This window comes from Chiloscyllium punctatum, chromosome 15, assembly GCF_047496795.1.
Source record: "Chiloscyllium punctatum isolate Juve2018m chromosome 15, sChiPun1.3, whole genome shotgun sequence".
NCBI lineage: Eukaryota > Metazoa > Chordata > Chondrichthyes > Orectolobiformes > Hemiscylliidae > Chiloscyllium > Chiloscyllium punctatum.
The window spans coordinates 36983030-37005631 of NC_092753.1; the positions used below are offsets into that span (position 1 = coordinate 36983030).

General features: G+C 40.8%; 1 protein-coding gene across 15 annotated transcripts in view; it reads left to right on the forward strand.

Moving 5' to 3' along the window:
- dmd (dystrophin) overlaps window positions 1–22602 on the forward strand; it is a 1983813-nt gene that overhangs the window by 223539 nt on the left and 1737672 nt on the right. Inside the window, exon 1 of one of the 15 annotated variants that reach the window (XM_072584997.1) lies at window positions 10558–10822. The exons of the other annotated variants lie outside the window; for them this stretch is intronic. Coding sequence (XP_072441098.1) covers window positions 10756–10822 — 67 coding nt within the window. The 5' untranslated portion in view covers window positions 10558–10755. Of the gene's footprint in view, window positions 1–10557; window positions 10823–22602 lie in introns of those variants that run through there. 15 annotated transcript variants of the gene reach the window in all.

The following is a 22602-nucleotide window of genomic DNA, read 5'->3' on the forward strand; positions in this document are numbered from 1 at the left end:
CCAGCTGCATTAGTATACGCATAAGGGAAATTACCGTGTTGAGCATTGATAAAAAAGACTGGTTTCGTATTCTTTTGGGGCAATAGAAGCTAGAAACAAGAGTAGGTATTTATCCAGAATTAATTATTATTTTACTTCATTTGCCCTGAAACCATATTCTACTTTCAAGTGTCGCATCATGTGACTTAATTACTTGCATCTCACCTAATTTGCAAGTCCAACCAGTTAAACTGACCAGTCAAGTTTTGCAATTGTTGTGTCCCTCTCTTCAAATTCAGTAGCAATTTTTATGATGGCCTAGTATTGTTAACCGGAATGGCATTTTGTCAGTAGGATTTATGATTAAAGTTATTCTACACACAATTTGTTTACTAACTAAGCCATTACATTTTGAATTCCCACATGCTTGACTCCCAATTTAAACTTATAAAGGACAAATTGCTCAGATTCTTGATATCAGTTCTTAAGAAGCCATTATTATTCACTATGCCTAGTGGTTTGCCTTTACATGTGAACAAAGCTGAAAATGTGTTGCTGGAAAAGCGCAGCAGGCCAGGCAGCATCCAAGGAACAGGAGAATCGACATTTCGGGCATAAGCCCTTCTTCAGGAATGAGGAAAGTGTGTCCAGCAGGCTAAGATAAAAGCTAGGGAGGAGGGACTTGTGGGAGGGGCGTTGGAAATGTGATAGGTGGAAGGAGGTCAAGGTGAGGGTGATAGGCCGGAGTGGGGTGGGGGCGGAGAGGTCAGGAAGAAGATTGCAGGTTAGGAAGGCGGTGCTGAGTTCGAGGGATTTGACTGAAACAAGGTGGGGGGAGGGGAAATAAGGAAACTGGAGAAATCTGAGTTCATCCCTTGTGGTTGGAGGGTTCCCAGGTGGAAGATGAGGTGCTCTTCCTCCAACCGTCGTGTTGCTATGGTCTGGTGATGGAGGAGTCCAAGGACCTGCATGTCCTTGGTGGAGTGGGAGGGGGAGTTGAAGTGTTGAGCTACGGGGTGGTTGGGTTGGTTGGTCCGGGTGTCCCAGAGGTGTTCTCTGAAACGTTCCGCAAGTAGGCGGCCTGTCTCCCCAATATAGAGGAGGCCACATCGGGTGCAGCGGATGCAATAGATGATGTGTGTGGAGGTGCAGGTGCATTTGTGGTGGATATGGAAGTATCCCTTGCGGTCTTGGAGGGAAGTAAGGGGGGAGGTGTGGGCGCAAGTTTTGCATTTCTTGTGGTTGTAGGGGAAGGTGCCGGGAGTGGAGGTTGGGTTGGTGGGGGGTGTGGACCTGACGAGGGAGTCACGGAGGGAGTGGTCTTTTCGGAACGCTGATAGGGGAGGGAAGGGAAATATATCCCTGGTGGTAGGGTCTGTTTGGAGGTGGCGGAAATGACGGCAGATGATACGCTGTACATGGAGGTTGGTGGGGTGGTAGGTGAGGACCAGTGGAGTTCTGTCCTGGTGGCGGTTGGAGGGGCGGGGCTCAAGGGCAGAGGAGTGGGAAGTGGAGGAGATGCGGTGGAGGGCATCGTCGACTACGTCTGGGGGGAAATTGCTGTCCTTGAAGAAGGAGGCCATCTGGGTGGTACGGTTTTGGAACTGGTCCTCCTGGGAGCAGATGCGGCGGAGACGAAGGAATTTGGAATATGGGATGGCGTTTTTACAGGGAGCAGGGTGGGAGGAGGTGTAGTCTAGGTAGCTGTGGGAGTCGGTCGGTTTATAGTAAATGTCTGTGTTGATTCGGTCGCCAGAGATAGAAATGGAAAGGCTTAGGAAGGGGAGGGAGGAGTCTGAGACGGTCTAGGTGAATTTGAGGTCGGGGTGGAAGGTGTTGGTAAAGTGGATGAACTGTTCAACCTCCTCGTGGGAGCACGAGGCAGTGCCGATACAGTCATCAATGTAGCGGAGGAAAAGGTGGGGGGTGGTGCCAGTGTAGCTGCTAAAGATGGACTGTTCCACATATCCTACGAAGAGGCAGGCATAGCTGGGGCCCACGCGGGTGCCCATGGCTACTCCTTTGGTTTGGAGGAAGTGGGAGGATTGGAAAGAGAAGTTGTTCAGGGTGAGGACCAGTTCAGTCAGTCGAAGGAGGGTGTCAGTGGAAGGGTACTGGTTGGTACGGTGGGAAAGGAAGAAGCGGAGGGCTTTGAGTCCTTCGTGATGGGGGGATGGAGGTGTACAGGGACTGGATGTCCATGGTGAAGATAAGGTGTTGGGGACTGGGGAAGCGAAAATCATGGAGGAGGTGGAGGGCGTGGGTGGTGTCCCGAACGTAGGTGGGGAGTTCTTGGACTAAGTGGACAGGACCGTGCCGAGGTATGCAGAGTTGAGTTCGGTGGGGCAGGAGCAGGCTGAGACAATGGGTCGGCCGGGGCAGTCAGGTTTGTGGATTTTGGGCAGGAGGTAGAAACGGGCAGTGTGCGGTTGTGGGACTATGAGGTTGGAGGCGGTGGATGGGAGATCCCCTGAGGTGATGAGGTTATGGATGGTCTGGGAGATGATGGTTTGGTGGTGGGAGGTGGGGTCATGGTTAAGGGGGCAGTAGGAGGAGGTGTCTGTGAGCTGGCATTTAGCCTCAGCGGTGTAAAGGTCGGTGCGCCAAACTACAACCACGCCTCCCTTGTCTGCTGGTTTGATAGTGAGGTTGGGGTTGGAACGGAGGGAGTGGAGGACTGCACGTTCCGAGGGTGAGAGTTTGGAGTGGTTGAGAGGGGTGGAGAAGTTGAGGCGGTTAATGTCGCGGCGGCAGTTGGCTATGTGAAGAAATTAAACATGAACTTGGAGTAGGAGCATTCAAGCCTTTCTGCTCCTCGGGCTTTCTCCACCATTTGATGAGATCGTTGTTGATGCGATTGTGCCTCAGATTTGTTTCCCTGTCTGCATCATATACCCTGTGACTTTCTTGTCAATTGAGAATCCATCTAATTCAGCTTTAAAAAGAAATGCAATGACACTGCTCACTGGGAAAGAGAATTTCACAGATTGATGGTTTTCTGAGAGAAACAGTATCTCTCTTTATTTGTATCTTCGGTTGCACTTCAGTAAACTCAGTACTCATTCTTCTAAATTAAACCTGAGACAGGCCCAACCTGTGTAGCCTTTCTTCATTTGATAAACCCTTTCATGCCAAGAAACAGTTGTATAATTATCTCTGAACTACTTCAAATGCAATTATATACTAAAGTAAGGAGATCAAACTGTATGTAAAACTCCAGACATGGTCTCACCAATACCCTGTACAATAGTAGTGAAGCCTTACTCCTTTTAGTCCATTCCCCTTACAATAAGCAAGAACATGTAATATACCTCCATAATAACTCCCTGTAGCTGCTTACTAACTGTGAAGCATGTAACAGGACCACTAGGTTTCTCCATATTGCAGAGTTTTGCATTTTCTTCACAGTAATCCAACACTGTCCTTTTCTATTCGAACATGAAAATGCCAGGGAAACTCAGCAGGTTAGCAGCATCCATAGAGAGAGGAAAAGATTTAACATTTTGAGTTCAGCGAGATTCTTCTTCAGAGTTCTTCTTGAATTTTGCTGGAAAAATAACCTCATTGAAACACTTCTCAAGCATACCAATCAAGGTAAGTAATAACGAATTAATAAATGAATACCATTCTTTGTTCTGCATGAGAGGAGAGTGTTGATTGGTTGGCAAGTTGAGTCTGATTGGTAGAAGTTTTGCTAAGTGAGGTACAGCAGTTAATGTTGGTTGACAGCTAGGTGCCAGGCTTTGTTTAGATTTTAAACCTAGCAAGTTGACCCCAATTGCTATTCACTGACACATTTCTCAGGAAAATACTCTTCTCTCCTCCCTCCCAATTGGAGTCAACTTGCTCGGTTTAAAATTTTAATGAAGCCCAATGTCTCTACCAATCAGCGTACACTTGCCAACCACTCAGTACTCTTTTTCCATACAAAGTAAGTGCTGGTTTCCTCGTTGTTGGTATTCTTGTGAATGTCTTGATATGTGCTTTGACAAAATTTGTCTTCTTTCAACAATATTTAAGTTCTGCACTGTCATGTCTCAGAAAGCTGTTCTTCTTGAGTTCTGAAGAAGTTGTATTGAATTCAAAATATTAACTTTCTTTCTCAGTCTGCAGATGCTGCTAGACCTGTTGAAGAGCCAGCAGTTTACATATTTACGATTCCCAGCATCCCCAATATGTTGCTTTTGGCATTTCTATTCTTTCTGCCAAAATGATTTATGATACCAAAGACATTAAACTTCCTCAAAGCTTTATAAAATCTTATTAATACCAATAAAAAATGAGAAGTCTACCTTTCTTTGAACTTGACCTATTTTCATTTAAGCAGATCTCAGGCAAAAAAAAGTCTGTAAGGATCATTCAGACATTCAAAGTAATTGTTTAGCTTCCATGGTTTTCATTTTATGTCTTCTGCCTCTTTGGGGATTTTCAGAAATACTTCTCTCTGAAAAGTATCACTTTGTAGAAGTGTGGCTTTTGTGCGCAATTAATAGGACCAAAAAACTAAAAGGATTTTAAGATCACTTTTGCAGTTCTGGAGGAATCCAATTGAACATCTGGTATCACTCAATTGATTTTCAAAACCCCTGTCAACTTGACCTAATTTAACCTTGATGTCCCATCTACAGGACTATTTCAGTTTAACTTTACCACTGTGACAAATTTGTTTGGCTCTTAGAATAATGCATCCAAACAATGTAGACTGCTCACAAGTAATTTTTGTCTTGTGTTGACTGTGGTAATCGCGAAATTCATCACAGTGTATGTTATGAAGTACCTGTTCTTCAATACCATGTGGAGCTGATTGTTCAAAGTGTGATCTTGACTTGTTCATGAGAAGGAATTGGCACAGGTTGAAGGAGGGTAAAAGTACCACTTACTTTGTTTGTTCCAAAAACAATCATAGATAAACTAATGTAAAGGCCAGAGAAGTGGCAAATTGAATTTAATACAAAGAAGTGTGAGATGCTCTATTTTGGCGGATGGAACTGGAAGACACAGTATAGACTCTGTGTTACAGTTTTAAAGAATTTCCTAGATTGCAGTCAGATCCAAGCAATGACAGCAAGGTTCTCTTTCAGAATCTCAAATTTAGATGCTGCCATTGCCGTGATAGCCACTAACTCTTTAAATGCCCTGTTTTTTCAGCCAAGTTAAAAGACAATGTACAGCTGACATTTCAAAGGTGAGGTCAGTGCCTTATGCATGATTAGAAGCAGGAAAAAAAAGTGCTGGACAGATTCGAAAGGTCATGAACAATTAAGGTGATACGTTGTGGAATATATCTCAAAACGAAAAATGATTTGTCCTTGCATTCATTCCATAGTCAAATATGAAAAAGCTGTCTGAATGGATACTTGTGTGACTTTGAATTGGAAGACAACACCTCTTGTTTTGGGCAAGAGCTGCAGTAAGTGGAAAAAGGTTGAGTCTCTACTCAATTCATGAAGTTTGTTTTCAGTTCATTCGTGGGATACAGACATTCCTGGCTGGGCCATCATTTATTGCCTCTCCCTAGTTGTCCATGAAGACGGTGGCGAGTTGCTGTCTTGAACCGTGACAGTACTTTTGCTGTAGGTGTACCAACAATGCTATAAGGAAGTGAATTCTAGGATTTTGTCTGCATGATGCTGAAGGAATGACAAAATGTTTCTAATACTGGATGTTGAGTGGCTTGGGGGGGTCCTTTGCAAGTGGTGGCATTCTTGTGTAACTGCTCTGTGTAGTGGCAAAACTGTTAAGTGTTTGAGATGTTGATTTGCAATTTACAGGCAAATGTGTTGGTGCCAGAATGTGTCCATGAATCACGTCACGAGTATGAAATATTTCTGAATAAATTTGCTCTGTTATGGAAGTTGTTTCCGTTAGGCAGGGAGACTAGGATATGTGGACAGAGCCTTAAAATGAGAGGGGGTCAATTTGGAACGGAAATGAAGAGACATTTCTTCAGCCAGAGAGTTGTGGCCCTGTGAAATTCATTGCCACAGAGCACAGTGGAGGCCGTGACTTTGGGTGTCTTCAAGGCAGAGATTAATAAATTCTTGATTAAGGAATTAAGGACTATGGCGAGAGTGTGGATAAGTGGAGTTGAAACATCCATCAGCCATGATTAAATGCCGGAGTGGACTTGATGGACCAAATGGCCTTGCTTCCACTCCTATGTCTTATGATCTTATGGAGAGGATTCAGAAAAGGACATAGAGGCAACCTTTTTATGTTGGTTCACGTGTGGAATGAAATGCCGGAGAAAGTGATGGATGCAAGTACAGATACAATATTTAATGGTTAAGTACATCAATAGGAAAGATTTGGAGGGATATGGGCTAAGCGCAGACAAGTGGGACGTGTTTAGTTTGGGAACGTGGTCAGTGAGGACTGGTTGGACTGAAGGGTCTTTTCCGTGCTGAGAGACTCTATGACTCTAAGAATGAAGTGACAAGCGCACTGATACTGAAATTGAATGGTGCTGCAGAAAGAAATGTACAGATTGTGAAGAGAAGCATTTACTCTATGACCAGCAAAGCTGTAATTTAGATGTTTCGCTTCTACAGAGGCTGAATAGTTTATCAGACAGGCTACAACTGGTTGCTCACCATGAGTTAGTGTTTAAACATTCTCCTAATATAAGGTCTGGTTTTCTTAAGCATGACTCGAAAAACAAAGTAAGAGAAAAGCAGGACAAAGTGAAGATGAGTCATGATGCATCACACTCTCATAAATGTGTCAGTAATAAACACAAAGCAAATTCCCATTCACCAACAACTGAAACCTTTCTTTCTCTCTGTTAGTAATCATTACTTGACCACAATGCTAAAATAAAGACACAGGAAAATAAAATTTCAAGTGCAAATTTATAAATCAGATGATGTTATGTTGCATAACAGCATCAGCTAATCGTCCCTGTGGGTTTCATTAGTGTAAAGCTAACCTTGTAGTTCAAAAGGGCATAGAAGTCAGACCTGAATACTCAAGTTGTCTGCAGCTTCTAAATGAGAATAGGGTTGACTGAAGGGTAAGTGTGGTTTCAGAAGGATTAAATATGAGAATAACATCATATTTTAAAGTGTCAATCCGCTATTGACCACAAATTCAGCTATCAATGGCCAGCATCATTTCCTGCACAGATGTTTGGTCTTGCAGGCTTGCCTTTCCCATTCAGTTACCACGAACTTGAACCATAACCACATGATGCTTCTGGTGTGGTGCCACTTCATCTTGCAAGAAAGATGGCTGACTTATGTGGTTGTCACAGTTGAGTAGTTGGTTTTGTGTGCAGGTTGTCAGATGTGTGTGAGGTGAATCTTGTAGGAGTGCTAAATATGTGAGGATGAGACAAATCTGAATGTTAAGCATGAGTTTTGATTGATTGTTGAATGGTGAGCCATGAAGGTGTAGTGAATTGAGTGGTACAATTTATCGGACTAGTTGCACTGGTGAAATTTGGCAATTACTGATCATTACCAGTTATTGTAAGGTCATTGAACTTCTTGTCGCATCACATCCTTTGGGCCTGTTGCCAGACAATAATATTGACTGTTTGGTTATCTGCTCAGATTGCCTTTTGACTGAGAATCTGAATCCAATTGTAGGAGATCTCTCTTCATCATCACCAGTAAGAAGATTGGTGACTGCGAACCTTACAGGCCACTGTTTCACCTGTGTGTCATTCTTCAAGTCTTTTCGAGGTACAATGCTAAAATAACAGGCACCAGAAAATGTGAGTTCCAGTGCAAATTTCCAGGTCAGATTCTCTTCAGTCATGATTGTCAACATGTGCTCTCATTGTAATACCTTTTGGAGCTTTGCTTTAATCAGTACAAGCTAACTGTAAGGTGTTTGTCACTCAAACAATTTGTCTCCTGCTGCCACATCTAGCCAGTGATAAGTGCACAAGTCAATGGTTTGTAGTTCCCACACCGATTCTTTTGGAGCTGTTTAAAATTAAGCGACACAGTCTGTAAACTGTCATATCTATTACTGCTAGCTTTGTGGAAACTGGATCAGAGGAGCTTCAAGCTGTTGACCAGATGCTATGGTGAACAATTGGTCATGGAGAAGCTATTCAATATTTGTAGGTTCATTTGAATCTCAGCTGTTTGGTATACTTGTTAATTCAGCATGGATTCAAATGAATGGTTTCTGCTTCTTTTCTTTCTCTTATATTTGTGACAACATATCTTTCCCTTCACTTGTGTGAGGCATAAAATTGAGTAAATGGCATCAAATGTGTGTAGCAACCAGCATCAACAGCATTTTGTTTTTTTATGTAGTGTTTAACTTTCCCAGTGGAGCAGGGTGGAGGCCCTGTGTTCCCATTGTTGAGTTGTAAAGATAATTGTACCTGTAGAATGAGTAGACAAAAGATTTGTATTATGTTCTGGTCTTTTAAGCTTCATTTGTGGCATACTGTTAACCTGGGTGATCACTCGCAAATGGGAAGCTGGGAGTTTGAATCCTTGGGATATGAATTGTGTCATTCCACCAACATACAACTTTGCATCTGCTTCCTTTCTACATAAACAGAGCTGCCGTACTGGATGTTGAATACTTAGCCTTTTAGGAGGTTTGGCAAAATGCCTGAATTTCTTCAAAGCAGATTTTGGCATAAGCTTAAGTACCAAGGAAATAGAGTAAACATCTTTGGATCTTTTAAAACCACTGCTTAATAAGGGCCTGCTTGGAAGGTTATTTCAGGAAACCTTCGGAATTCACTAACCTTGTACTGTATCATTAATGTTTCTAATAATAATGATCTATTTGTAATTTGTTTAAAGGCTCAATTCTGAAAAATGAGTGAGCTTTAGGGGCCAGTTGGCTAGACTTGCCATTAGCTAGATGAACATATGAAGCCGGATGCCTTGGAGTTATTCCTTTTTATTTCTTTGATTGTAAGCATCATCAATTCTACGATATATTTAAGACATTAAGGCAGGTTAATTTTGTGTGGACACTCATTCATTATAGTAATTTCCTTTGCCTTTAAATTTTCCATTTCCACTAAGATGAAGTGCCTTGTCCCTCATACATTCCGACATCACATGTCACCTGAACCTCAAATTGTACTTCAAATAAAAGTATGCTACCACAAAATTGCATTGGCCATCTTTGGTTGATGTGAATGAAACAGCAAAAGTAAAATTTTGCATTTGCATTTTGTATTGGATGTAATGTGCGCTGGTTCAGATCGAGAGCATGGAGCTGCAGTATACTTTGATGTAGGGTTCGCTGACTTTGACATCTGAGGATCAATAGTGCAGCCAGAATAAAGAATACTTGAAATACCTGTTTTTTTTTGATCTGCATGCATTTCCGACTCGGTTTTGTAGTGGGAGTGAACCTGCTCCATCAGTCTCCATCACATAAAGCCATTTGACTGTAATCAGGGCTGCCATCTTTATTAAGGTGGCTACCCGCAGAGCTGCCAGTCAGTTATAATAATACCTGTACCTCTGCAGTACATGAGGAACATTGCTCACTGTGGAGGCTGCACTTGGAAGAGGAGAGCATATTGATGGACCTATGCTCTCGTAACCGTACAAGTAGGGACTGAGGGTCCCAGGTCCAAATATTTAGGTCCCAGTGAGAGTGAATAGGTGGTTGATGAGAGTAGCTGGTGTTGTAGCTGCTGTAGCTACAATGTCGGGGAAAGGGGCACACTCAAGGAGAGAAAGTTTGCCCAAGTTATAGCCTAGACCCTCCCGCTTGGAGTGGCCAATGGGTTTACCAGATGGTGGAGGACCTGCTAGCTGCTTGTTGGATGCCAGCGGAGGTGAGTAGAGACTCTTTCTAGTCACTTAAATGGCTCACTTGGAATCTGGGAAAGTTGGATTCTACCCACCCCCCCCCCCCCCCCAACCTTTCCAGCTGTGAACAAGATAACATGGCAATGGGATGTCAATGGGCACCAAACCATAGCCTTCCCTCACCGTCTTGCCAGTCTTTCACTTTTGAGCCAGTCTCTAAAAGGCTGGTAAAATCCAACCCATTATTCCTGAAACACTGCTTGTGGGAGTTTGTTGATATGTTGTAAAATAGTATTCGCACAACAGTTAATGTACCATCCTGAATAAACTATTTTTGAATAACTCAAACTAAAGGCAAATGAAACGGGGAGAAAAAAAGATTGATAGCTTACTGCCTTACTTAGTTTATTTTAGTTGTACCTTCATTGATTTCCTGTTCAATAAAGAAAAAGTGCCTTTCTCAACAGTAAACTGTTTCATTTAACTTTGCAAATTATCCATTGGCTGTCGAACATTCAGTACATCTTCAATCTACAAAAGGTGTACTCTTTTTTCCAAGGCGTATACTTTGAATATGAAGAGTGAACAGCAGTCTTAGTGTGCTAACAGTTGTAACAAGAAAGATTGTTACAAGGGTTAAAAGCAGAAAGAGCGAAGGCTGTAACGGTTCCCAAAACTGAAGAGCAGCTGCCCTACATTATTTGAGGCTATTATTTAGATCACTACAAAAGCAGATCCTTATAAGTACAGTTCATAGGAAGTTGTAATGTGGTTAGCTGTACTTTTGGGCAGGGAGTTGTTTCTGCGCAGGGTCTGGAATTTGAAACATCTTGGGGCCTCACCAGTGCCGACATCAGTGACTCCAACCGATCATTGCTTCCCTGCAGAGGTCTTCTTTCAAGGACAGTTAACTTTTTTGATATATGTATATCAGCTGAGAGAAGGGCAGTTATCTCCTTATGTTTGGATTCTAAAGAGCGAAAAGTGCTCATAGAAGTAAACAGTCTGAAACTTGGAATTGGCTGAAAACCTGATGGCATTTCAGTCTCTCAAATTACACTCGTCAGCAGTGTTTTGGTGTGAAGAACTGGAAGAGAATTGTAAGTGTAACCATTGCATAAACATTTGCCTCAGTGTAAATGACCTTGCTTCAACTGATTTTAATATTTACATGTTAATTAAAACAGCAATGTTTAATCGGGAATTTGTTGCTGTAAACAATAGTTGTACTTCCTATTGAAGTACTTACCTTCATTTTGGATGTTGCAAAATTATTGAAATGTAAGTAAGGTGAGCTTTATGCATTTCTGAGTACATCATAATTGTTGATATTAATTTCACCAGTGCTAACTAAAAATTTGAGGATTATTTGAGTGTAACCTCTTTACTTAATAAGCAAAGTTGGCATAATTAACAATGCAAGAGTTTTTCACTTCTAGAGGTTCAACACAATGTCAGAATATTGGAAATGTAAACTGTGCTGTCTTTTGGATTTTACTGAAAATTGAGAGGCATTTGATTTAGGATTTTCTGAGGCATAAAGACAGATTTAATTTACTTCATATCAGCTTACGTATTTTACAGATAAAGCTGTTGCAATGTCAGCATGTAGCCGAACATTGCAAAGATTTTTCAACTTGTTGACACAGAGGAGGTCTGATTCCATGCCAGTTTTAAAGGGGCTGTGTTATCATGAGCCTGCAAAACACATTCGACTCTTTCTTTACCAAAGACTTGCTGGGTGACTCAATAACACCATAGAAAACTGAATTTAGCAGCACAGTATGTGGACATTTGGCCCATCCTGACAGTCTATCTCAGTGTTAGCTCTTCAGCTGAATTTGTGTACTTGAATCCTTCTGCTACTATGTTACTAATCATGTTGGCCATTATCACTCCTTGGAGTTTGATGTTGAAAATATGCTCAAGCCCCACAATTGGCTTGCAGAAATATGTGCATACTATATTGTCTGCAGGGGTCAGCATACTGAGGTTAGAACTGCATTTCATGCAGCTTGTTCTTGGCCAGTCCAGATTTAAAGATTTGTGCGTACTGAAATATTGGGATAAATCTTAACTCCAGAAGAAAATGGTGGCTTTCAGCTGGGTAAAGTGGGAGCAACAGTGTGGTGTTTATAAGCCTCAAAATTCAGTTTCCTGTCCCAAACCCATTTCCAACCTACTCGCTGATGGCCTTGCTGAAGATAGAAATGAATGGAATGCTTATTTTTGTATCTAGAGAATTGGAGTACAATGATGCAGAAGTTATGCTGCACAACACCCTGTTTGGATCCCATTTGGAATACTGAGAGCAGATCTGGGCATCACACATTAGGAACAAGATCTTGTCTTTGGAGGGAGTACAATGTAGGTTTACAGGGAAAATACCTGGATTTCAGGGTTTAAACTATGAGGACATATCATTCAAATTAGATCTGTTTTCTCTAGAATTTAGAAGGTTATGGGGTGATTTGATCAAAATCTTCAAGGTGTTAGCGGGAGAAGACAGGGTAGTAAAGATAAACTATCTCTACTGGTTGTGGATTTGAAAACAAGCGGCATAGTCTGAGAATTAGGTCCAGACTGTTCAGGAGCAATGTTAGGAAGCAATTCAACACTGAGTGGGAAACATTTGAAACTGTCTTCTATCAGTGGATGCAGGGTCAGTTGTTAGTTTTAAATATGAGATAAGTTTTTGTTAAGCAAAAGTACTCGGGGATTCGGGCCAAAGCCCGGTATATGGAGTTTGTTCACAGATTAGCCATAGTCTCATTGAAGTGAAACCTGCCTGATTGGCCCCCCTCCCCACAAACTGAAAACAACCTTTCTTACTGAAGCCTTGATCTCAGCATGAGGCCTCCGAATTACCTGATAACCCCCAAGATGTAGATCAACAACCTCCTCCCCCTCCCCGGCTTCCTCGCTATCGTCAGGAAGAACATACCTGCTGCTGATTCCCACACACACCCGCAGCTCCTAACTGTTTTCGGGTGACTTCTGGCAAGGGAGCTTGCTGGGGAGGTAAAGCTTTAAAGTGTCTGAGACAACCCTGCTCATGGAATTCCCATGCTGTTTCTGACTAACCCAGCATCCTATTGAGTGTCAGTAAGAAAGTAATGTTTGTTTTCATTCTGATAAATGTTGACTTGTTTGTAAATATATCTAACCTGAAAAAAATTCTTATTTTTTATTTTGGATATTAAAGTGTTGCACTGGGTTTCCCTAGCTCCTGCTTCTATAACTTGCATCTGACTTACAAACGGATGTCACCTTCACTTACTGTACAGTCGGGCAGCTGTTACAAGACTATAATGGCTCATGAATAGCATGTGTGGGCTCTGCAATGGTGTACACACACCATTTGTCTGTTACACTTAAGCATTACGCTCCCAACTTATTTTGGCTGAAGTTTCCAAGCTCTGGTAGGCAGGTAAGTCTCCAGTGGATGCGAGTAACACTGTGGGGAACCATACAGATATGCTCCATGACATGGTGCTGATGTTGGGACATGTTGCGTGCAGGAAGTGGACAATTTGCCTGCTCCAAGGAGGCAGGCAGGCCATTTCCATGAAATTGAGAGGCCCAATTGAGTGCTGTTTTGCATTGCTGTTGGACTTTTGCTGAGAACAAGTTGACCCTGTTGCATGTGGGGAGACTAGGAACTAAGTGGAGGCAACCTCCCAGGGTGCAGGTTGGTAGCAAAAGCACCACAGTTGGGAGAAACAGGACGAGGGGCCATCAGTGAATCTCCAGCTCACGTACAAAAATTTTATATCATTTTCTTGCAACTGTCAATGGCCCCCGCTGGTGATCATGAATGGTGAGACTTAATAGATGAGCACAGATAGCTTGTAGGCTAATGGCCCCAGAGAGCATTAGATATTGTGGATTGGTGAAGCTGTGGACGTGTTTGAGTATATAGATGAGAATTTTATGCTCTCTCGTTGTGTGCATGCCTGGGTCATTTTAGTTCACACCTTGCATAGCTGACCAGGATGTAGTGCAACCAAGGGTTTTAACACAATAATAATGTAATTTTCACCAAGTGGAAAAAAATGTACAGGCGAGGCTCTAGGGGTGGGAGGTGCAGTGGTTGTTTCCCTTCCTCTGGGCCAGTGTTCCAGGTTAAAGTCCCACCTCAGCATCTGATGACCACTGGGGTGGGCAAAAACATGGTTAAGCAAGTTCATTTAAAAAAAATTTGAGAATCCAATAAGGATAATTCTTGACTTTTAATGTACTAAACACACAATTTTGCATTATTTTCCATACTTTTAAATAATATCAATATGTGTCATGTATCACTTTGTTTTCATGATACACTTTTTAGATGTAAGGTTTCCTGCTGAGAGGGCCAAGTCAGTAAATAATTTGTAGTTTTCACTTCATGGAATAAAACATAGAACAGCACTGCTCAGATTCAGGCTGTTTGGCCTACCGTGTCTGTGCTGACCATGTTGCCATTCTAAACTAATCCATCGGCCTGCATATGATCCATATCTCCATTCCCTGCCTCATCATGTATTTGTCTAAATGCCTCTTAAACTTTGCTAATGTATCTGCTTCTACCACCTCCCTGACAGTGCATTGCACATACCTACCACTCTCTGGGTAAAATACTTGCCTCACACATCTTTAAAGTTTCCCCCTCACCTTTTACCTATGCCTTTCTGTATTTGACATTTCCAACTGAGCAAACAGACTCCGACTATTCAGTTTATCCATTGCCTGTCATAATTTTGTATACTTCTATCAGGTCGCCCCTCAGCCTCTAGTGCTCTAAAGGAAACAATTCAAGTTTGTCCAACCTCCGCTTGGAGCTAATACACTCCAATCCAGGCAGCATCCTGATAAACCTCTTTTGCACCCCCTCCAAAACATCCACATCTTTGCTAGAACGTTGAGTCCAGAACTGCACACAATACTCCAAATGTGGCCGAACTAAAATCTTACACAGATGTAACATTACTCATCAACTTTTATACTCTGCAACAGATGAAGGGAAGTATGTTGTCTGCTCCTTTACTACCTTATTCGCTTGTATTACCACTTTTGAGAAACAAATGGATTTGGACCCCAAGATCTCTCTGTACATCAATACTTCTCAAGATTCTGCCATTTATTGTATTACATTTGACCTTCCAAAATGCATCACCTCACACCTGTTCTGATTATACTCCATCTGCCATTTCTCCTCGGACTGATCTTTGGTCAGATGTATGTTTTGATAATCTTCCTCATATCCACAATTCCAACACTTTCTGTCATCTGGGAACTTACTAATCAGACTACCAAGCCTACATTTTCATCTAAATCCTTTATGTATATTACAAACAACACTGATCCTTGCAGAAAACCACTGGTCACAGACTTCCAGTCAGAAAAACGCCCCTTCACAATTACCCTCTGTCTTTTATGACCAAACTGATTTTGCATCCAGCTTACAACCCATCATGGATCCTATGTGACTTCTGGAGTAGCCTACCATGAAAGACCTTGTCAAATGCTTTCATAAAATCCATGTAGACAATATCCACTGCCCTTACTTTATCAATTATCTTCATCACTTCCTCAAGAAACTCAATCAAGTTTGTAAGACAGGTTCACACAAAGCTAAGCTGACTGTCTCTAATAAGTCCATTCTTTTCCAATCTCCTTGCACAGCATTTTCTACATACATTTTTGTATGGTTACTAAATTAGCACTTTTCTCATAACAGATACTTTACTGTTGTGGTTTTTTCTAATAATTGACCACAAGTGTCTTGAGTATAGGTTTTTGATGATTTATTCATAGACAAGGAGAATGTCTATTGAAGACTAGCTCAAATGAAAACTCAAAGGAATACAATAAATTAATCAATTTATTCAAGTCTGCAAATTCCAACCATGTCAGTACATAATGATTCAATAAACAGATGTCTCCCACCCCAGAAACATAGAAACTAGGAGCAGGAACAGGCCATTTGACTGTTTAAACCTGCTCTGCCATTCAGTATCTCAATGCCATATTAATAATCTGGCTCAGACCCCTTGATGCCTTTGAAATCTAAACATGATCCATCTCTTTCTTGAGTATATTCAGTGATTTGACCTCGATTACCTTCTGAGATCAAGAATTCCACAGGTTCTTTGGGTGAACGACTTTTCCCTCATCTCAGTCCCAAATGTTCACCTTTGTGTCCTGTGGCTGTCTTCAGGTTCTGGACTGTCCACCCAGGGGAAACATCCTCCCCATGTGTAGTCTGTCCAGCCATATTCGAAATTTATATATTTGAATGTGCCGTCCTATGTTCTATATTTCATCAGATTAATCTCTTAACCAGTTCATTGTTAATGGTTCCCAGGCCTTTCTGGAGAGTTCCTACTGTTCTCAGCTTTTCGATAGATTTGGTTTATTTGCGACATACTCTGTGCTTAACTTCTTATTTCACAAATGAAAAAAATGGGTGATAAGCAGAGGGCTTCAGATGCCTTTGGAAAGTAAAAAGAAATCTTTAAAAATGGGGAGAATAAGCTGCCTAAGGGACAAAACCACCTGCATTTGTTTATATTTCACATTATTAAAACTAGACGGAAGGTAGAAAATCAAATATAACATTTATATTAAAAAGTAGTTAAGGTTATGTTGACTTTCATAAAGGTTAGGAAAACTCTGAAAAATTTCAGAATACTGAAAGTATGCCTCTCATCTATCTCTGATTTATAATTGATCTAAAGGAGTTTTACTGGAGGCCTTTTGCTCTTTCTTCGATTATGGGTTAGCATCTTGAGTTTGTGCCAAGGCCAAGACAGAATAATAATCGCACTGATTGGTTGGAATTCTATCTTGTTCAGAAAGTAGATAAAAGTGTTGTGCCAGAGATTTCTTTCTCATGAGGTAATACTATGTTCTTTTTAAGACTTTCTGCTATCTAGCAGCTGCTTTGCCATGCAGCACATTGTTGAAGGTCATGGTTTGCAGTATGGGAATCTCGATTCTTTGCTAAGTCCCTTACAAATGCTAACTTTTATGAGAGCAGTTGTGTATGAAACTTAATACTTTGTAATCGAAGACTGTGCAGATAAAAGCTGCTTAGAGCAAGCAAATCAGCAAGATTCTCCTTCATGCCTATTTTTAGCAACACCTAATCACTTAGTTAACTAAACAAAACTGACTCAATAAATGCAATGTTAGATATATTTCTGCTGTGTTAAAATGTTATGAAGGAAACCTACGTTGCTTTAAGGATATTTGAAGTATCAAGTCACAGGCCACTTGAGTTATTTTCCTGTTTGCTTACCCTCCTCCTTGGCTTATTGTCTCTAATGTTGCAGAGTCAGTGTAAAATGTGATTAGGCTGTTTACCAAGCCTAGTTCAGTACTTGATTCATATTGGCATTATCTCATATTGCCTATAATAAAGGAAAACAGGCTGTATTCTAACTACTTTTGCATTTTGTAAATTGTAATTTCCTCACTTTATTGCTCCAGTATATTCACCAATTCACTTCCTTGCTGGCAGAATGACCTGACACCCTGTTCTCTGGTACTGCCCACTTTGGCAGGTCACTGCAAAGTCTTTGGATGAAATGTCTTGTTCAGTTTACCCTAGATCTAAGAATAAAGCACAGTGATCTCCCTGACAAAAGTGAGATCAACATCTGAGCAGAATAAGGGACAAACCTGTCCAGTTGCTGTTTTGTAACCAACATTCTTGACTCTTCACTTGAACCGTCGTTTTCTGTTCCCCTCTCTTTTTAATCTATTTTAACCTGCCCATTTTTCATCCTGAAGGGTTCAAGTTTAAATGTAGCCTTCCTTTCCTCTTTTCAGATGCCTATAAACCAAGATTTAGTTTAGTAAACTTTGGAAAGTAAGCTATTTTGTTCCATGCATTTTTAAATCTTTAATAACTGAAGAATTATATTATCATCTATGCAACTGCACATAATTTCAAAAGATTATCATGCACTCATTGATTTTTCTTTCAGAAGGATCACCTGAATTATTACAACCATCAACAACATGCCAAAATAAAAACCACAGTTCAACTTTACATTTATTTCAGAATAGCATTGTACTGTGTTACCACTTGTGAAGTGGACAGACTGATAAGGTCTATTCCTTAGACAAGTGATATTTAACAAGATGAGTGCACTCTTGCAACTAGTAGAGAGGGGTGTATTTGGTTGGTTTCAGGATTCACAAGATAGAGGAGAACATTTCAGACAAAAGAATGATGGTATCTCCTGTTCAGAAGATTATGTTGTAAATAATCAATAATTGTTGTCTTCTAATAAGTATAAATCTGCATCCAATACTGAAAACACCCAAGTGGAAAGACTGAGGCACTGGTGATTGAAAGGCAGATTATTCCAGATTAGATTAGATTCCCAACAGTGTGGAATAAGGCCCTTTGGCCCTACCAGTCCACACCGACCCTCCGAAGAGTAACCCACCCAGACCCATTTCCCACTGACTGATGCACCTAACACTACGGGCAATTGAGCATGGCCGATTCACCTGACCTGCACATCTTTGGAGTGTGGGAGGAAACCCACACAGACACAGGGAGAATGTGCAGACTCCACACAGATAGTTGCCCAAGGCTGGAATCGAACCTGGGACCCTGGTGCTGTGAGGCAGTAGTGCTAACCAGTGAGCCACCGTGCCACCCTCTGAGTCACCGTGCCACCCTATCTGGAGGAAATATGTGCTGGATGTTTAAGGAGTACATTTTTCCTAGTCACAAGGAAATGACAAGATCATGGGCAAACACAAATTTCATGGTATTATCCAATGTATAGGAATTCAAAGACACAAACTTATTAGTAGTCTTTTTGTGGTGTAGCATTCAATGTGGGGGATGGGGGGCATTTAGTTGCATTAATCAGACACTTGCCTCAAAAATTGAGTCATAAGCATTCAGTGGCATGCAGACTGCACTGAATTTGACATAATTCTGAAGTATAATTTAGAAATGGTTGGGTGTAATTTGTTTTATTTTTGAACCCTTGATATGATGTTGTATTATTGACTTAGCCAAGAATTACAGTAGGCTACTACTAATAGTGTTTGGGTTCAGTCTACTTTAACTTGTGTATAAATAGTAGAAGTAATTGATTTGTAATAGTCCTGCATGCCACCAGAACCTTTTACGATAGCAATATTGTTTCTTAGATATTACACCGGTTCAACAGCAATGCATTCTAAGACCAGAACAAGTGATATACGTCTGCTGTAGCTCCGATTTTCTGGCCTGACTGGCAGTTGTGGGATTGTAGTGGAGATTTGAAAAATGGGCTGTGCAAAGAGAAGGGCAGTTCTGATTGCACATATTCGGAGACGTTTCATCTTATGGCCTCTTGCCTCCAACTGTGCCCCACTCATAAACTCCTGACATTGGTCACCCAACATGCTTGTGTTTCCACTGCAATGTCTTTTCATATCAGTTGGCTAGTAAACGAATGTGGACTTTTCACGAATACATTGAATAATTATTGACTGTCACTTTCTTCTTCATGCCAGGTATTTCTGTCATTAGAACCTTTTAAACTGACATCACATAAGGCATTTCAGGCCATCGTAATCAGTTTGTTACTTTGAAAGAAATTTATTGACACACGCACACATGCACGCACACATACATACATATATGCATACACACACTTACTTTCCCTTTTTTTAATGTAAATTTGAACAGGATTAAAAAAAACTGACCACAGTGAATTAATGTAAAAGAGAGTTCAAAGGAATTTCAAAGTACACAGTGTTTAACACACTTAAGATTTTTCTTCTGGATTATTTGCGACAGTATTCTGAAGGTGAGTGTTTTATACTTGGGGATCTCACAGTAGTTCAGGAGGATTGGCACCACTACTGCATAAGGAGCTGTGTGTCTCACTTAAAACTCTCCTAATAAGGTGATGCCCCATTCGGGAGTCTGTTTGCATCGATGGTTAATAGTTCGGAACTTCATTTCCAATAGGAGCACGCAGTTTTCAGATTCCTTCATTGTGTTCCACCCCAGTGACCTAAAAATCATCTTCTGTACTGAAGCTTTCATTATTTGTCACCCCTTTATAATCTTGGATAAATGAGAGAAGTTTGAAAATGTGTTTATAATCTCTTCATAAAATATGAAGTATGTCATAAAATTTGCTTCAGTTTTTAGATGGAAAGGAACACCACAGTTTCAATGCATCTGAGTTGCAGACTTGGGAATTCGGAGTCTGTGATGTAAAAACCTTTCAAATGAAGCAACAGTATATACTTTGCAACATATATAAATATACAAAAACATTGATCCAAGAACACCGGTTTGCCACATAACGAATATGCATTTATCAGTCTGCAGTGTTGCCCCAATGATATGAGTTAATTTTCCAGCAACTGAAATTGGAATAATTGAGTCTGTCCATGAAGGTATTGGCTTGGCAAAAAGTGAAGAAGTGCTCATTTAAAGGACTTTACATTGCAATAAATTGTTTTGCATCCACAATGCACTTATTCCGTCCACTTCATCGTCATATATTATAACCTCTTTGAAATGTGCTTAAGGTGTTGTTTTATTTTGTTCCTACATATACGCAGTAATTGGGCTGTAGAAAGATCATGGGATGATTTACATCATATGGAATCATTGCTGTATACAGTATATGTAACAGCATATGCATTTCATATATTGTAAATATAAAGGTTCTTTGTAATTTTGTGGTCGGCGTGTTTGATAGAAAACTCTGTTTTGAAATCAGCCTCAAGAGTATTTCAGTCAGTGAGATGAATTGGAATTTTTCTACTTTTCCAGCATATGTTTTCTGAATTTGAGCAAGAATCCCGCCTCAGGCGACTGACTGTGTGGAGTTTGCACGTTCTCCCCGTGTCTGCGTGGGTTTCCTCCGGGTGCTCCGGTTTCCTCCCACAGTCCAAAGATGTGCAGGTCAGGTGAATTGGCCATGCTAAATTGCCCGTAGTGTTAGGTAAGGAGTGGATGTAGATGTAGGGGTATGGGTGGGTTACGCTTCGGCGGGGCGGTGTGGACTTGTTGAGCCGAAGGGCCTGTTTCCAATCTAATCTAATCTAATTATACTGGGGACTTTTTGCTCCCTGGTGTAAAATGACAGCTGTAACCTGCAGGTGGTATACCTCATCTGAGATTATGTATCTTTTAATGTGCTTTGATTGAAGCAAAAACAACGTACTTTTTTATCTAATATCTGTGCTGATTTGTTCACTTTTGTGATTGTGGCCAGTTAAATAGCAGGTGTGTGGCCACTACTATAAATCTGTTTTACAAGGATATTCTGAGTTTTCGACAAATACCATTGGTCTGTGTATGTGTGTTGATGCATATCTATTTGTTGCAAAGATTGCAATGATCTTTTTGAAGAAATTACAATTCATAAATTCAATTGCAATAATGCTCGAAGATTACTGAAAGAAGAGAATTGCTATCAAAGTATTTCCCATCCTGCACTCTGCAGGACAGATGCAAGAATTCCAAATTTTGAAGGCAGAAACAACTTATACTGCATGAGAAATGGTGCAGCTTGGTTGCACATTGACTCTGGTCAAGGCATTGCCAGAAAGATTACACTGGGATCTATTGTTTGATTTTTTTTAAAAGAGGTGACAAAGCTAGGACATGTTTTTTTCTGCTGAGGAAATATTTCTGCATATAAATATATATAGCTTCTATCCAGTGTAAACAAGACTCATTGCACATCTAACTGAAAGTAAGTTGGCTGTTATTGTAATTAAGAGTACAGTTAGTATTGCTCAGCAAATGCTAATCAGTCTGATGCTTACCGCAATTCTGAAATTCAGCAGCATTTGCTGAGTAATCCTGAATGAAAAACCAATTTAAGATTATCAAAGCGAAAGATTATCAAGAATGCTCACTCCCATTATCAAATTTCAGTCACTGTAAGGCTCAACTTTTTGTGAGCCAAGGAAAATTTATAGCGATGTGTCAAGTCCAATTCAGAGAGAGAGTTTGGGCTGCAGTAATTGAGCTGATTAGGAGCTGTTTCAGTAATATCTGTCTTTGCTGAAATTGAAATGATTGCATTGTTGGTGCCAAAATGAAAACTTATCAGATTATTTAGCTTCAGTATCCCTTCGTGGGCCTAAAATAATACTTACCTGAAACATGACCTATAGATAATTAGTCTATTTAAAAATGGATTCAGAGTTGACAGATTAAATTGGGTGCACATTTCTAATTAGTATATTGTGCAAAATAATTCCATATAGACAATTCAAGCTTTGGAGCCTCAGATCTGAACTTTCAAATTGAAAGCAACTCTAGTGTCTCTTCCAGAGATGGATGCACAACAAAGTGAAAAGGAGGTGGTATTGAAACAGTCCTTTAAAACAAAACCTACTTTTTGCACGGGAACCTCATTTAAGTGAGGGCAGACATCATCCATGAACTGCAACAGCTAGTGGTCAATGTAGTCTTTTGCCATCTGAGAATAGATTGTTCGATGACCAAAGACTTCAAACCTGCCTTCAAGTGCATGGTCCGCTGAGCAACAGTGTTACCAGCCCTTCTATGTTTGTCAGAGACATGGACAGTGTACAGCGGACACCTCAAGTCCTTTGAAATGTATCATCATAATGCCTGTGGAAATTGAAACGGCAGGATCGGCTCGATAATATCAGTGTACAGCCAACATATTTAGTATCACAGCATTGGTTATGGTCAGTCAGCAAAATTAGGCAGGCCACACTGTCGATGAGCCTGACACAACACTCCCAAAGCAATCTCTATGCTTTGAGCTTTGTCATGACACGTGGCTATACCAGGAGGAGAGAGGAAATGCCTTGAGGATGTCTTCAAAGCCTCCCTAAAAAAAATGCAATGTTGCCACTGACTCATGGGAATCTCTTGTCC